Source organism: Malus domestica, chromosome 11, assembly GCF_042453785.1.
Source record: "Malus domestica chromosome 11, GDT2T_hap1".
Lineage (NCBI taxonomy): Eukaryota > Viridiplantae > Streptophyta > Magnoliopsida > Rosales > Rosaceae > Malus > Malus domestica.
The window spans coordinates 29,977,392-29,992,539 of NC_091671.1; the positions used below are offsets into that span (position 1 = coordinate 29,977,392).

Here is a 15,148-nt window from a genome sequence, read left to right on the forward strand (position 1 = left end):
CCTGATAAAGCTGATAACAAGAAGAAATGGAAAATTTCCCAAAAGACGAAGGCTCCCAGATTAATGTGTTATCCTCTACATTTAAGACAAAGGTAAACAAAGAATTTGTTACACCACAGAAGGGAATAAATCTATAAAATAATCTGGCAAAAATCATATATGAGCTTCAATAGCATTTGAAACCCGAGCTAGAACTATAGGTGAAATGACGAAGATAATGAAGGGCCAATAATCGGGCCATCCAACCATTTGTTGAACCAAAACGAAACTGACCTCCCACTGCCAATAATCCAACGACTATTGTTATTCAAAATAAGCAAAACAAGCTTCAAACCATGCCACACAGAAGGCCGTAAATAGAAATCTTTTTTTTTTTTGTATGGCGCAAGAAGAAAACGTTGATGAGCGAAAGAATCCCACAAAGAAGAAGATTGTAAAGCATCCCATCTAAAACTAAGCAAAGCTATCAAGTTCAAAGTAGTCAAATCACGAAGACCAAGTCCACCTTCATGCTTAAGTACACACACCATACTCTAATCAACAGTTACTAATGTTTGGAAAGCCAAGTCTCCTAACGAAATAAAATTTCGTCCACAAAAAGAAAAATGCTTTAAACGGCAAGCTGACTATTGATAAACCGAAAAGCTATGGAGAAACAAACTATGGGGAGAGATGCTATGGGGAGAGATGCTTTAATCATGTTCTCATTTAACATGAAATGCATATTTTTGGGTCTTGCAGACTGGCTTGTGATAAAACCAAACCAAAGACGGTTGCTAGTTTAGGTACTAGTTTCCTTTCCATCAAGTTCTTGGACATAAGTGTGCTTAAGTGCTTTTGTTTTGGGTGTGGTAGGTGAGATGAGCATTGAGCACCAGTGCGCTTATATGCTTAACATTTTAATTAAAACAGAAGATTATTTATGTTAGGAACATAGGCTTAAACTTTGATTTTAATCTGGAAATATGAGATCCGACCTACTTAAAAGTTTAAATAAGAAGAGTACTACATTCTAATTGAAAAAAAAAATATTAATCTAATAAAGAAAAAAAAAACATACGACCAAAAACTAACAAACTTCAATTCCTAGTTTGTTAAAGTTGTTTGAGTGAATAATTTCTAAGTTTAAGAGAATGAGGCCAAGTTAATAAAAAAAAAACTATGAAATGTTAGATAAAAAGGATAGAAATGCCCTTTATGAGTATTATAAAGTTATGTGAGAGGGATTTGCAAATTTTTACTTAGGAAGGGTCATTTATACATGCATCTCACATGCATTTGTAATGCTTGTGAAGGGCATTTCTAATCCCCTCTATCTAGTATTTTAGGGTCTATTCCTTACCAACTTAGCCTTAATCCTCTGGGGCATAGAATTCCCTCACCAAACTTACCCTAAAAAAAGTATTTGGCTTCTTACGTGTAAAGAGTCATTCCTCCTTACATAACGATGAGACATCATTTCATCGTAAAAACATCATAATCAAGTCATTTATTCTCTTTATCATCATTTAAAAGTCGTCTCTACAAAAATTGACATAATTTGGAGTCCAATTAGTCATATATATATATATATATATATATATATATATATATATATATATCAAAGAAATCAACAATTATGGTAACAAGGAATATCCCATGATTAATCATCAAATTATGACCAAATGGTCACCAAATCGAATTAGACTTTCCCGACAAATAGCTTAGGTTGAAGATACAACAATTAGCATTTCACCAAATATAATCTCCAAGTGTGTTTTTCACAATCCAATTATCATATATATGTGTGTGTGTGTGTGTGTTTAATTTCAAGCCGAATCATATGTCTACCACAAGAGACCTCTAGAAACCATTCGAATCTAAGTCCTCTCTTCTTCCACCTCCTTATCAGATACAGAAGGTGGCTCAAACATGCTGAAAACACCCTATAAGCTGAGAGCACAGCCAAGACAAGAAAGCAACAAAGAGCCAGGGCATGGATAACCAATGCCACCTTCATTCTGCAGCAGAACTTCCCAAAAGAAGTGCAGGCTTCACTCCATGAGACTGTCTTGTCCCCTTTGTAAGCTAAAGACAATATCTCCACCACTGCCGCCCAAGATGTGACCATTAAATAAGCTACAGTATGCACCCAAAATTTGAAACAAGAAAGAAAATAAATTACAGAACATGAGCGAGGACACATTTCTTTATGCGTCAAATTTGAGATGTGTAAGTTGTTATTAACATTTCAAAATAAAAATTGTCTGATTATACATCTAATAAAGTTGGGACCACTTACTTAGTAGGTTAGAACATTGTACTAATGCCTTTAGTACGTTCAACACATCATAGATCAAGAGAACAAAAAAGAAAATGAGTAATTTGCATATTTATAAAAAAAAAATGTAGAGAACCTTTGAAGACAAAACAAAAGCACTAAGTAAAATAAGAACATTTATGTGAGGGTATATCTATTTTTCTTTTCCCCAAACTTTCAAGGGAAATAAACACTACTAAAACTTTTAGACATATATACAACAGCTAAATTGTGATTACTGTTTGTACTGCAGTAGATTCTTCTGAATTATGACATAAACAACAAATGGATGCCGAAGAATACCAAATCATATGCACTGCAGTAGGAAGTTTATTATGAAAATGCCACCAAGCCAAAATAAACAGTCGAGACGGAATAAAATGTCGCCAAATAACCTTAGCCCAAGCACAATCACTATTTTTTTTTTTTCCGAATAAGATGATAACAAGAAGAAATGGGAAATTTCCCAAAAGACGAAAGCTCCCAGATTAATGTGTCATCCTCTACATTTAAAGACAAAGGTAAACAAAGAATCTGTTACACCACAAAAGGGAATAAATCTATAAAATAATCTGGCAAAAATCACATCTGAGCTTCAATAGCATTTGAAACCCGAGCTAGAACTATAGGTGAAATGACAAGATAATGAAGGGCCAATAATCGGGCCATCCAACCATTTGTTGAACCAAAACGAAACTGACCTCCCACTGCCAATAATCCAACGACTATTGTTATTTAGAATAAGCAAAACACGCTTCAAACCATGCCACACAAAGGGCCATAAATAGATATCTTTTTTTTATGTAAGGCGCAAGAAGAAAACGTTGATGAGCGAAAGAATCCCACAAAGAAGAAGATTGTAAAGCATCTCAGCTAAAACTAAGCAAAGCTGTCAAGTTCAAAGCAGTCAAATCACGAAGACCAAGTCCACCTTCATGCTTAAGTACACACACCATAATCCAATCAACAGTTACTAATGTTTGGAAAGCCAAGTCTCCTAACGAAATAAAATTTCGTCCACAAATAGAAAAATGCTTTAAAAGGCAAGCTAACTATTGATAAACCGAAAAGCTATGGAGAAACAAACTATGGGGAGAGATGCTTTAATCATGTTCTCATTTAACATGAAATGCATATTTTGGGTCTTGCAGACTGGCTTGTGACTAAACCAAACCAAAGACGATTGCTAGTTTAGGTACTAGTTTCCTTTCCATCAAGTTCTTGGACATAAGTGTGCTTAAGTGCTTTTGTTTTAGGTGTGGTAGGTGAGATGAGCATTGAGCACCAGTGCGCTTATAGTTTTAACATTTTAATTAAAACAGAAGATTATTTATGTTAGGAACATAGGCTTAAACTTTGATTTTAATCTGGAAATATGAGATCCGACCTACTTAAAAGTTTAAACAAGAAGAGTACAACATTATAATTCAAAAAAATATTAATCTAATAAAGAAAAAATAAACATACGACCAAAAACTAACAAACTTCAATTCCTAGTTTGTTAAAGTTGTTTGAGTGAATAATTTCTAAGTTTAAGAGAATGAGGCCAAGTTAATAAAAATAAAAATAAAACTATGAAATATTAGATTAAAAGGATTGAAATGCCCTTTATGATTATTATAAAGTTATGCAAGAGGGATTTACAAATTTTTACTTAGGAAGGGTCATTTATACATGCATCTCACATGCATTTGTAATGCTTGTGAAGGGCATTTCTAATCTCCTCTATCTAGTTTTTTAGGGTCTATTCCTTACCAACTTAGCCTTTATCCTCTGGGCCATAGAATTCCCTTTCCAAGCATACTCTAAAAAAAATATTTGGCTTCTTACATGTAAAGACTTATTCCTCCTTACATAACGACGAGACATCATTTCATCGTAAAAACATCATAATCAAGTCATTTATTCTCTTTATCATCATTTAAAAGTCGTCTCTACAAAAATTGACATAATTTGGAGTCCAATAAGTCATCTATATATATCAAAGAAATCAACAATTATGGTAACAAGGAATATCCCATGATTAATCATCAAATTATCTGATTTATAAGAAGGACCAAATGGCCACCAAATCGAATTAGACTTTCCCGACAAATAGCTTAGGTTGAAGATACAACAATTAGCATTTCACCAAATATAATCTCCAAGTGTGTTTTTCACAATCCAATTATCATATATATATATGTGTGTGTGTGTGTGTTTAATTTCAAGCCGAATCATATGTCCACCACAAGAGACCTCTAGAAACCAACTAACAGAAACCACTTAAAGAAAACTCATCTAATGATTCGAATCTAAGTCCTCTCTTCTTCCACCTCCTTATCAGAAACAGAAGGTGGCTCAAACATGCTGAAAACCCTATAAGCTGAGATCACAGCCAAGACAAGAAAGCAACAAAGAGCCAGGGCATGGAGAACCAATGCCACCTTCATTCTGCTGCAGAACTTCCCATAAGAAGTGCAGGCTTCACTCCATGAGACTGTCTTGTCCCCTTTGTAAGCTAAAGACAATATCTCCATCACTGCCGCCCAAGATGTGACCATTAAATAAGCTACAATCTGCACCCAAAATTTGAAACAAGAAAGAAAATAAATTACAGAACATGAGCGAGGACACATTTCTTTATGCGTCAAATTTGAGATGTGTAAGCTGTTATTAACATTTCAAAATAAAAATTGTCTGATTATACATCTATTAAAGTTGGGACCACTTACTTAGTGGGTTAGAACATTGTACTAATGCCTTTAGTGCGTTCAACACAACACAGATCAAGAGAACAAAAAAGAAAATGAGTAATTTGCATATTTATAAAAAAAAAATGTTGAGAACCTTTGAAGACAAAACAAAAGTACTAAGTAAAATAAGAACGTTTATGTGAGGGTATAGCTATTTTTCTTTTCCCCAAACTTTCAAGGGAAATAAACACTACTAAAACTTTTAGGGGGCGTTTGTTACACCTCCTTAAGTGGGACTGGCTTGGATTGGCTTAAGTAGAATTATAACCCTACGTTTGGTAAGGGCCTGGACTAAAGTAAATGAGACTCGCCTCGACTAGGAGGCGGTCTCCGCTTCGCTAAACCTCGTTAACGAGTCCCGAGCTTTTGCAAGGTATTAAGCGGGACTAAAATGAAGACGAGGCAGACAGCAAGACCCGGGCATCCCCTTGCTAAATCCCGACTTCCATTCCCTGGGCTTTCCATTCTTTCTTCTACGGCACTGTCACCGTGGCCATGCAATCGGCGACGCTTGCTCTTCTGTGGCCCGAGCCATAGGGACAACTGCAGCTCACAACCGCGCGGACACACCCACCGCCTAATCTCAAACTCCAACGACCAAAATTTATTAACTGCTGCCCATATTGCACAGATGAACGAAGTTCTAATAGCTTGGCATAAAGTTCTCGCTTCGAATCTGGCTAATTGAATAGAGAAATATAACATCATTCGTTGCTAGCTTGCTATTGAATTCGTGAAATGATTGATAGCGCAATAACAGAGTTACGCAACATTATTGTAGACTTGCAATGGCAATCCTTTGCTCCAGTCATCTCTGCAAACAATTTTGATGGAGAAAACAAGTTTGGGGACGAAGAGAGATATAGAGACAGAGAGGGAGAAAGAGGGTGATAAGGAGGGATTGGGACAGAGCCAATGAGGAGAAGTGAGAAGTTTCCAGAGAGAGTAGAGTTTTTAAGAAAAGAATAAAAGAAAAATGTTAAATCAATAATAAAAAATATATTATAATATGTATTAAATAATATAATAGTATAGTTTGTTAATTACCCTGCTTCTTAGTCCGACACTGCACCAAACGCTTCACTAAGCTAGTTCAGCTTAGTCTAGTCTAAGCCAGTCCAGCTTAGTCTAGTCTAAGCCAGTCCAGCTTAGTCTAGTCTAAGCCAGTCCAGCTTAGTCCCTGCAGCTAGTCCAGTCCGAGACAGTCCGGTACAACAAACGCCCCCTTAGACATATATACAACAGCTAAACTGTGATTACTGTTTGTTGCGCCAATTCAGTTGTATTTTTTATTTGATGTTTGTAATTGGTTTTATCTGTGCATCAAACACCTCCTATTTTTTTTCTACAAGCCAAAAGAAAAAGAAAAGAAATTGAATGGAGCCAAAAGGGAAAAGAAAATGAACCTGGTAGAGACAAAGAAAAGCCAAGCTTTAGTCACAAAGCACGTGATCCATGAGGACAAAGCTACAAGAAAAGCGTGCACACCAGAAATGTTGCTGATGCAAACCATGTACCTGCAGAAACAAAGACACTTCAAAACATTAATCAATAACTCAGAACAGAAACATTAGCGCAACTATCTTCCAGCTCAGTAGATTAAAAGCATCCACTCTTGCACTAGAGGACCGGAGTTTGAGTCCTCCAAATGCCAGTATCACTTGTATCGAAAACGGAAGCAGTAATTGTCCAAGAAAATGAAAATGAATGGAGTTGTTACTTGAGGCCCGTGAAATTGGAGAACTTTAGGTTGCCATAGCTGGGGTTGTCTTGGTGGTTGGTCACAGTGAGCCAAATGGTTGCAACGCTCAGAGCAATCGCAGAAATCCTGAGGGAGGAGTCTATGAGCTTCAGGACACTAAAGTAATTAGGAGCATTGTCATCTGAGTTTCGTCTCATCTTTGCAGGTATTGCATGAGCAGCAACATGAACCCAGCGGGTCTTATTATATATATTAGTTTTCCTTATATATTATATATGAGAGAGAGAGAGAGAGAAAGAGAGAGAGATGAAAACGTTGGTAAGACTAAGACTAAAATGGTAATAGGGTAATAAATACAAAACCTTTAAGAGAAGAAGTAGATATAAGTTATAAGTTATAACTAATACACCACTACTTTCTTTTTCCCTTTGTTTTGGAAAAATCATCAATATGGATTTATTGTTATAAAAAAATTTCCAGCGTAAATAAACAAATGCTTAAGAGACAAACTGAAGCTTTAAGTCATTAAATTAAAATTTTATGAGGACTGATATGAATTTGTCTTAGTGTGAAACAATAATCTTTCAAAGTAACGTTGTTAAAAAAAATATTCCAACATAAAAGATTTTGAAAAGGCAAATAAAGGTATGGGATTCTCTCATCTCCTATTCACATCCCCTTCCCTTCTTTTTTCTCACATATTATTTTTTATCTTATTGTCTCTATAAAAAAAAATCAATATAAGATTTTGACGTGGCTAAACTGTAACCGTTCAAATATGAGAAGAGGGAAGGGGAGAAAAATTAGAAGAGGAGATAATCCTCCTCTACAAATAAAAGGCAAAAGTTCTGACCAATTTACTCAAAGAGACTATTACACAATGTTTGGATGGAGAATTTCTAAATTTTCATAGAATTCTAAATTACTCTACATTGTCACAAATCCCGCGATTAATATTCACTAATTCATTTTGTATATAAACTAAAACATCAATTGAATCAAACAAATGCTCCAATTTTTCAATGTGAATGGTGTCTTTGTTAGTCGGAGGCATATTGTCTACCCTCATGTTATGGTGCCCTTCCCATTCCCTCTTAATTGTACGGTCACGGTTAAGTCACGTCAACATTTTATATTCTTATTACTTTTTATTTTATTATCTTTATAAAAAAAATTAATATAAAATATTGACGTGGCTTAACCGTGATTGTACAAAATAAGAGGAGATGAGAAGGGCATCCAAACAAAAGAGCAAACAATCTACCACCTAAGGAAATATAGTGGGGCTATGTTTTTTCCAACCAGGATTCTCTCCTGAGCATTTCCTAGGGATCCTAGGGATCCCGCAGTCATGTCCGTTCATCGTGTATCGTGTGGTCAGAAATCATTTAAAATTTAAATTTTAAAATTCAAATATGAATAGTACTTAACGAAAACGGACCGCACGATATAAAATGAACGGACAAGATTACGGGATCCCTAGGGAAATGCTCATGAGAGAATCTGGTTCTGCTTTTTCAGTGCAGCTGCAGCAATCTTGTCATGATGTTATTATTATCTTGAACAGATGGCATGACGGATTAAAAGTAGGTCGATTTGGCTGTGCATCCTTTTTCAGAAATGTTAAACTTGTTTATAAGTGGACAGCAAAATAATTTTGATGATAAATAATAGAGAACTTTAATGAAAAGTATATAGTACTATTTATTTTAACAAAAAATCACATTTTTACACTAAAAAGTCAATCTTAGTACTATTCACTTTACCCTTTATTTTGTCCTTATCATTAAAACTCAAAGTTTTCAAGCATTTTTCATTAGTTTTCCTTAAATAATACTTATGTGAATATTTTATGTCTTCACTTTTTAATTTAACTCAATTAAAAAATATCACTCATTCCTTAGTTTTAAAGCTCATGAAAAATTAATAACGTGTCAATTATTTTTTAAAACAATAAGACATGTGATAATATCATTGGACAAAATTAAAATATAAGTATTCACTAGTGAGTACTCAAGTATTATCTTTTGATCATCATTTTTCTTATAATGGAGTATTAATTACTATCTTATCATATATATTTCATGGATAGTGTTATTCACATACTCATTTTTATTTCTCACACACACTTGTTAATTTTTTGTCATTAATATTCTTCAATTCATTCGATCAAACGGTTAAAATTTGATAATGGTATGTGAGAAATAAAAATAAATGTGAATAGCATTATCCATATTTCATATGAGAGAGACACACACACAAAACGTTGTTCGGCACTTCAACAACTACAAATCCTCCCTACACAAGACATCACCATGACATGTTTTGATATTTAAAATCTTCTCTACTTTTCCTTATTGTATTTTTTTTTTTTTTTTGTAATGGAAAACATAATTTCCTCTTCTAAGTGATGGTAGAGAAGAACTTACATACAACATGTTCGCAATTACTATGGCACCTCAAGTGACTTATATAAGGTTACACAACCTTGTTTTTGTGGTCAGTATAAATTTATAAAAGACATTAGGCGCTAATCAAGTGGTAGGTTAGGGCCTAACGGCGCTTAAAACAGTGGGTCAAAATCACTACACTAAAAGTGAATCCATTTCATAAAAGTTTCTCAATAACAACTTATTTGACTTCTCCCATCACTTTTTCTTTTGGTAAATTTCTCCCATCAATTTGGTTGGGACATTTAGTTTACCACCTAAATGCTTTTGTTTAGTCACTTAATTCATTAGCTCAGCTACTCATCAAATTCATTGCAGTCTGGGGAAGAGAACTGTATATGCATATGAACGAGTCAACTGAGTCAACTAGTCAGTGGTCAAAGATGTCACATTGAAGCTTCATCACCAAGGAAAGAGATAAAAACCACTTCTTCTACAACATGAATAAAGGTACAAAAAAAATCCAACTGGAACTTATTCCGGAGCTTCATTAATCATGGAAGACTTACAATACAAATGGCCCCGGAAGCACTCAAAGAATGATTTTAACTACAATCTCTCGCTTCTTTCAAGTTTCGCTATTGGGTCTCTCGCTCCTTGTCTAAAATGGAGTAGAATCCCGGAAATAAGACAGCAACTTCCCTGGAAGGGTGCCAACAGCCAACCCATCTTGCTATGCATCACATTTTCGTTCTCTGTGTGAATTTTTATGATACAAGCTCACGCCATTTACATGTTCCTCCTGAGTTTGGAAGAACGTTTTGTCCATTAGAAAGCTGCATTCCACAAAGCATTCTCACCTTCTCCACAGCGCTTGTGGACCTCCTTGATCCTCTCGGAAGACTTGCAAATCCCGCTGCAGCTCCAGTCAAATGAAGCAACGCAGACGTTGCCTGCCTGAGCCTTCCACTCACAATCTGTGGTAACAATTAACACCATTAAACTTGTAACTAAACGCTATGTCATGATAATATTTATTCCTAGTTTGAACTACCATTAACCTTTCTTCTAATATTGTTTTCTTTGCAATTCTAGACATGAAAACTTATCCCGCAGAAAACACACTGACCCACACCAATAACATTGAAATAGCACCATAGGTATTAACACAGGTGTTTCTCACGCATGTTATTTAGCACACGATCAGCCCTGACCTTGAAGTCTTAGACACAAGTCAAATGAGAATGTATGCCATTAATGCAAGCGAACTGTCATGGTAAGAAAAGCTCTATCAATCGGAGGATCTGAACTAAGACCTCATGATGTCTTATATGAGCTGATGGCCACGATGATTAGGTGTGTATTGCAACTGGTATCAGCCAAACAATGTGTGGCAATTAAGGGGGCTGTAATCAACCCATAAAACAATTCTAAATGCTCTGGAAGGTTTAGTTGATCTGACATTTTAATGAACAATAAAATGGCTGATAACTCCCTGTGGGGCCTACACGGCTGCACCTTGTATAACATGTAAGCCAATGGTTTATGTCACGACCACCAAACTTTGTCCCTTCCCAGTGTGCTACATAGTTAACAATGTGTAACCTAAATAAATGATTTCAACTTGTTTGCTCTAAGTGTTAAAATTAAACATGACCATATGAAACAGAAACACAACGTTGGAGCCATGGAACATGTAACAACCTATGTTAATCAGATCTTTGGCACCCGAACTTTATATTTTTCCCAAAGCTATAAGAGCCTAATCAAGACCAAGCGAATTTAGAAAAATGGGGCAAAACAGATGGATATGAGATTACCAGGTGGTGTTCCACAACATAATCTCCGGTCATCAATCTGCTCCACATCCAATCCAATGAACCACGAACCCAAAGAAACATCCTCATTCGCATATTTGTGTAGCACATGCCTAGATGATTAGCAAAATGTAAGAAATAAGAAAGGCCCTAAAGGGTAGACATAATTTGAGCAGAACGATTTCCACTACATAAAATTTGGAAACATACTGGTTGTTTGATATGTAATTAGCCAAGTCTTTTGAGATAGCATAGAGCTGTCCTGTGGCATGACGGAAATACTTGTTCCCTTCCGCTCCGAATTTCCAGTACTCGGGCTCATGATATCTTACTCCCCTGTCAATAAACAAGTGAGGTAAGGGAAAGCATGCCACAAATGTCTAGCTGGTTTAAATAATTCAAGAGTGTACAACTCACTTTTGAGCAAGGACTGGACCAGATTTCATGCATCCAATATACACCCTGGGTTTTGTTCGGTGTCTAGCTAAAGTTGCTCCAAGTGTTCCTGAAATTATATGATGAATGAACTCACCATTAAGAAGAAATAGAGAACGATAACAGAAAAAGTTATTACACACTAGCTGGAGATCAGAATGTGCCCATAGAAATGACAACACTAGTGACTCCTTAAACAGGAGTGATTCTGGTTTGGTATTGTTGTGCTTTGAAAAAAAGTTGCTTTTGCTGTGCTGTGAGAATAAGCGGTTGTGAAATAAAACTGTAGAGTGTTTGGTAAACTTTTTTGTAAAAATGCTTTTGAAAAAAAAAACAGTATTATAGTGTTTGGTAAACTTTTATGTAAAACAGATGTGAAAAAAAACTGGTTTTTCAAAGCTGAGTTTTGCAGCTTCTTGTTTTTGGCTTTTTTTCACCCAAAACTGTGAAAAAAAACTGAAGCTGAATGTTTACCAAACACAAAAAAGCTGGGAAAAAGCTCCCAGCTTTTTTTCATATCAGCTTTTTTTTTAATCACCTCAATCCCAAACTGCACCTTAGGATGTGTTTCGGAAAAGCCAATTTCCAGTTTGTGAACATTGAAAAGACATTTTTTGAACAGAGAAGCCTGATGATTATATACCTATATTTACATGTACATCATCATCAACTTTGACATAGAAATCTGCGTCCCACAAAGCAACAGCAGTGGCAAAGAATATCTTCGTCTTTGCTGACAATTCAAGATAGCCTTCAACATGATCCTACTTTCATCAAATTTATGAAAACAAAATTGATTAGCTTTTTCCTCATACCAACACATTACGAAGATGTCTCACATTGTTTATATGTGCTCCTCCATCAGATAAAAGGATTTAACGAACTAGCTGAAAGGATAAAGGCTTTACCAGCCGCATAATGTCACCATGCCTCTTCTCCTCTGCTTCAATAGCTCTATCAAGGATACCACCTGATGTAGCACTAGCAATGGATAGAAGAAAAAACAGATCAGGCTTTCTTCCTTAAAGGTTTTAATTTGTTTTTTTCTTTCTTAAGAAGAGGAAAGCATTTCAACATTGAGATGACTATGTATGATACAATAAAAACATAGACAATTTAGGGTAAATCATGTGATCAACATTAACTTTGAGATAAAAAAATGTATTCAATTCTACCACGTTGTATAATTTCCAAAATGTTTCTAATAAAATAGATTGTTTATTCCATATCAAAAATCCCAATAGGAAAGAATCAAATTCCACGATCTTCTAGTGAAAGACTGACACCTACCTACATGAAGTCTATAGAAGGGAAAACCTAAACAAGAATTCAAAAGTAAATTGTTATTCACCAATAGAATTGAACTCAAACACCCACCTGTGACCTATTACGAAGCGAACTACAATGCCCTTTTTTTCCTCAAGCTGCTTTCTTTTATCCGCTATATAGTAAAGACAAAGTATAAGGGAATTGTCAGAGGCATTCACATATAATTAGAAAATATAAAGAAAGTAGGTTGTCGATAAAAAACCTTGAGGCATCCAAGTAGCACGAACTGAATCTCTGCGCTTTCGACTGCTAAAAGCAGTGTTTATTCCTACGACCATCAAATACTTTCTTTTATTTCTTGTCGCGGGAATTCTTAAATTTTCTGCAATCGGTGAACCACTAAGTATAGATTCCTGTGCAGCCTTTGCAGCAGCTAATTCCATCTCCAAATTTGAAATTTTTTTATCCAGCGTGCTGCAATTTCGACGAGTCATAAGACATAATGTTGAGTCAACTTCAACAAAATGAGTTGAGCTGCAGCATGACTTACTGTATAGCGTGATGAGTCTTTGAAACTTCCCCATAAACATCCTTTGGTTCATATTCTACATCCTTCTAAACAAAAACAACAGAAAACATGAATAAACAAATAAAGAAAAGGTAAATACACAGCTGCTTAGATAAAAGGTACTTACAATTGTTGGATCACAACCAGAAACTAACTTGGGTGTTTCATTGTCAACCCTTGTTGTCCTCGATACGTCTTTAATTTCAGGCACTGACCACATTCTGTTGGCAGAATCCATTTATTTTTAATTAGTATACCACACGTCTGGAATTAAAAAAACTCTACCATAGAACACGCTACTTCGCTTCTGATAAAGTTCGAGTAAAAACATGTTTTGATGGAAATGTATGTCCATTTTTGCAGAAAAAAAAGCTGCATACAGTAATCAGAATGTGAAGATTAAGTACATAAACGATGTTATCAAAAACCAATATCCTAGTTTGGAAATTACGCAGGAGTCGCCCCATCAGCACATTTTCCGGCATTGAGAAGCAAAGGGAGGGAAAGAAAGAGACTAGGGAAGAAGGGAGGGCGCCGCGGAAGACGGTGACTTAGTACTTGTGAAGAAGGAACAACAGACTCATCTCTTGAATTAAACAATTATGACAAAACCTGATTACTAGAATGATGTCTGAATTGAATCTTTGGATCTATTATATGAAATTCAGATCCATCCTAATCTCATAATTGTAAGGGACAACACAATCTTACCAATTCTGCGAGAAAATAAAAGGGAAAATTCAACCAAAAAACAATAAACAGTAATACCACTAATTGAAATATAAACTAGTCTGCCATCATCAGTAATCACTACTTTAAGATACTAACAGAAAAATTAAGAAATACACCAATGATGCATTCATTACAAAAACCCAGAAGAGATTTAAGGGAAAACAAAAGCTACCCACTTCACCAAATGAAATTAATTAATCATTTTTTTCTGGGATTTTAAAGAAAAATCGAAACTTTAAATATGTAGAAATTCAAATAATTTACCTATCAGAGAAGAGCATTCCAGCACAAAAGCAACCAATACAAAACAAAAGTGTCCATTTCCGAGACACTGCACTCTTCGAAGCTGCTGCCTCTCCTCCTCCTCCTCCTCCTCTGCTCTTCAAAGACATTCTTCTCTCTAATCCGACCAGTCAAGCTAAACCAGAGCAACACTCATTTACCAATCCCAAGTCAATGGAGTCAACGCACTCGTTTGACCCAAAATTCAGATCCAGAAACCCACGTTCCTTAAAAAATCCCAAGTGGCTCCTCTGAGTGCTCGACACCACGGAGGTTCTGGTTTTGTCGGTGGGTTTCTGAGTGTTGTGTTTGTATGTATGAAGTTATAGAGCAGGTGGAGGTGCGCGGAGGTTAGGACAAGGACCAACAGCTGGGATTGAAACTTGAGATACTGACTTTTTATATTCAATTTTCTGTCGCGAGTTGTACGTTTTAGTTTCCATACTTCGATACGACTTTCCAACAACCCTATTATTTGCGAAGGATTTTACCCAAGAATTTTTCAAAGAGAAGTTTGAGTTTTAATAACGAAGATAAAATAAAAGGTAAAGTGAATAGTATTATAATTAAATTTTTAGTGTAAAAATGTAATTTTTCGTTAAAGTGAATAGTACCAAAAATTTTTCGTTAAAGTTCCCATTTTTCAATGTACCGTGAACATAAATCGGTATACTAAATATTATAATATAAATAAATGGATATTCAAAGAAAAATAATAATTTAATTATTTGTATTATGACATTTAGACTACTAAATCATGTTTTGAACATGAAAAATCTCTGTATAGCTGCCTCTAAATATTGGACAAGGATTGTCTGCCCTCCCGTGCTCTCTTGTTTGTGTGGTTACGGTTAAGTCACGTCAACATTTTATATTACTATTTATTTTTGTCTTATTATCTCTATAAAAAAAACAATAT

The 15,148-nt window shown here is 35.3% G+C and overlaps 2 protein-coding genes across 3 annotated transcripts; both read right to left on the reverse strand.

The window, feature by feature from the left end:
• Nucleotides 1–4,514: 4,514 nt before the first annotated feature.
• LOC139189191 (CASP-like protein 2D1) lies at nucleotides 4,515–6,933 on the reverse strand. Its single transcript, XM_070807640.1, has 3 exons — nucleotides 6,755–6,933; nucleotides 6,444–6,551; nucleotides 4,515–4,861 (listed from the first exon to the last, which is right to left on the reverse strand). The coding sequence occupies exons 1-3, from the start codon at nucleotides 6,931–6,933 to the stop codon at nucleotides 4,594–4,596; spliced, it is 555 nt and encodes a 184-aa protein (XP_070663741.1). The 3' UTR covers nucleotides 4,515–4,593.
• A 2,623-nt stretch (nucleotides 6,934–9,556) lies between these two features.
• Nucleotides 9,557–14,672, reverse strand: LOC103448396 (probable beta-1,3-galactosyltransferase 2). Of its 2 annotated transcripts, none has more exons than XM_029088908.2 (11): nucleotides 14,212–14,672; nucleotides 13,343–13,436; nucleotides 13,198–13,259; nucleotides 12,910–13,121; nucleotides 12,756–12,819; nucleotides 12,287–12,359; nucleotides 12,022–12,142; nucleotides 11,361–11,448; nucleotides 11,154–11,279; nucleotides 10,947–11,056; nucleotides 9,557–10,103 (listed from the first exon to the last, which is right to left on the reverse strand). In XM_029088908.2, exons 1-11 carry the CDS (start codon nucleotides 14,337–14,339, stop codon nucleotides 9,955–9,957), a joined length of 1,227 nt encoding a protein of 408 aa, XP_028944741.1. In that variant the 5' UTR covers nucleotides 14,340–14,672; the 3' UTR covers nucleotides 9,557–9,954. The 2 variants fall into 2 exon arrangements, with proteins under 2 accessions (XP_028944741.1, XP_008385877.2); XM_008387655.3 differs by having other exon boundaries at nucleotides 13,198–13,262.
• Nucleotides 14,673–15,148: the final 476 nt, after the last annotated feature.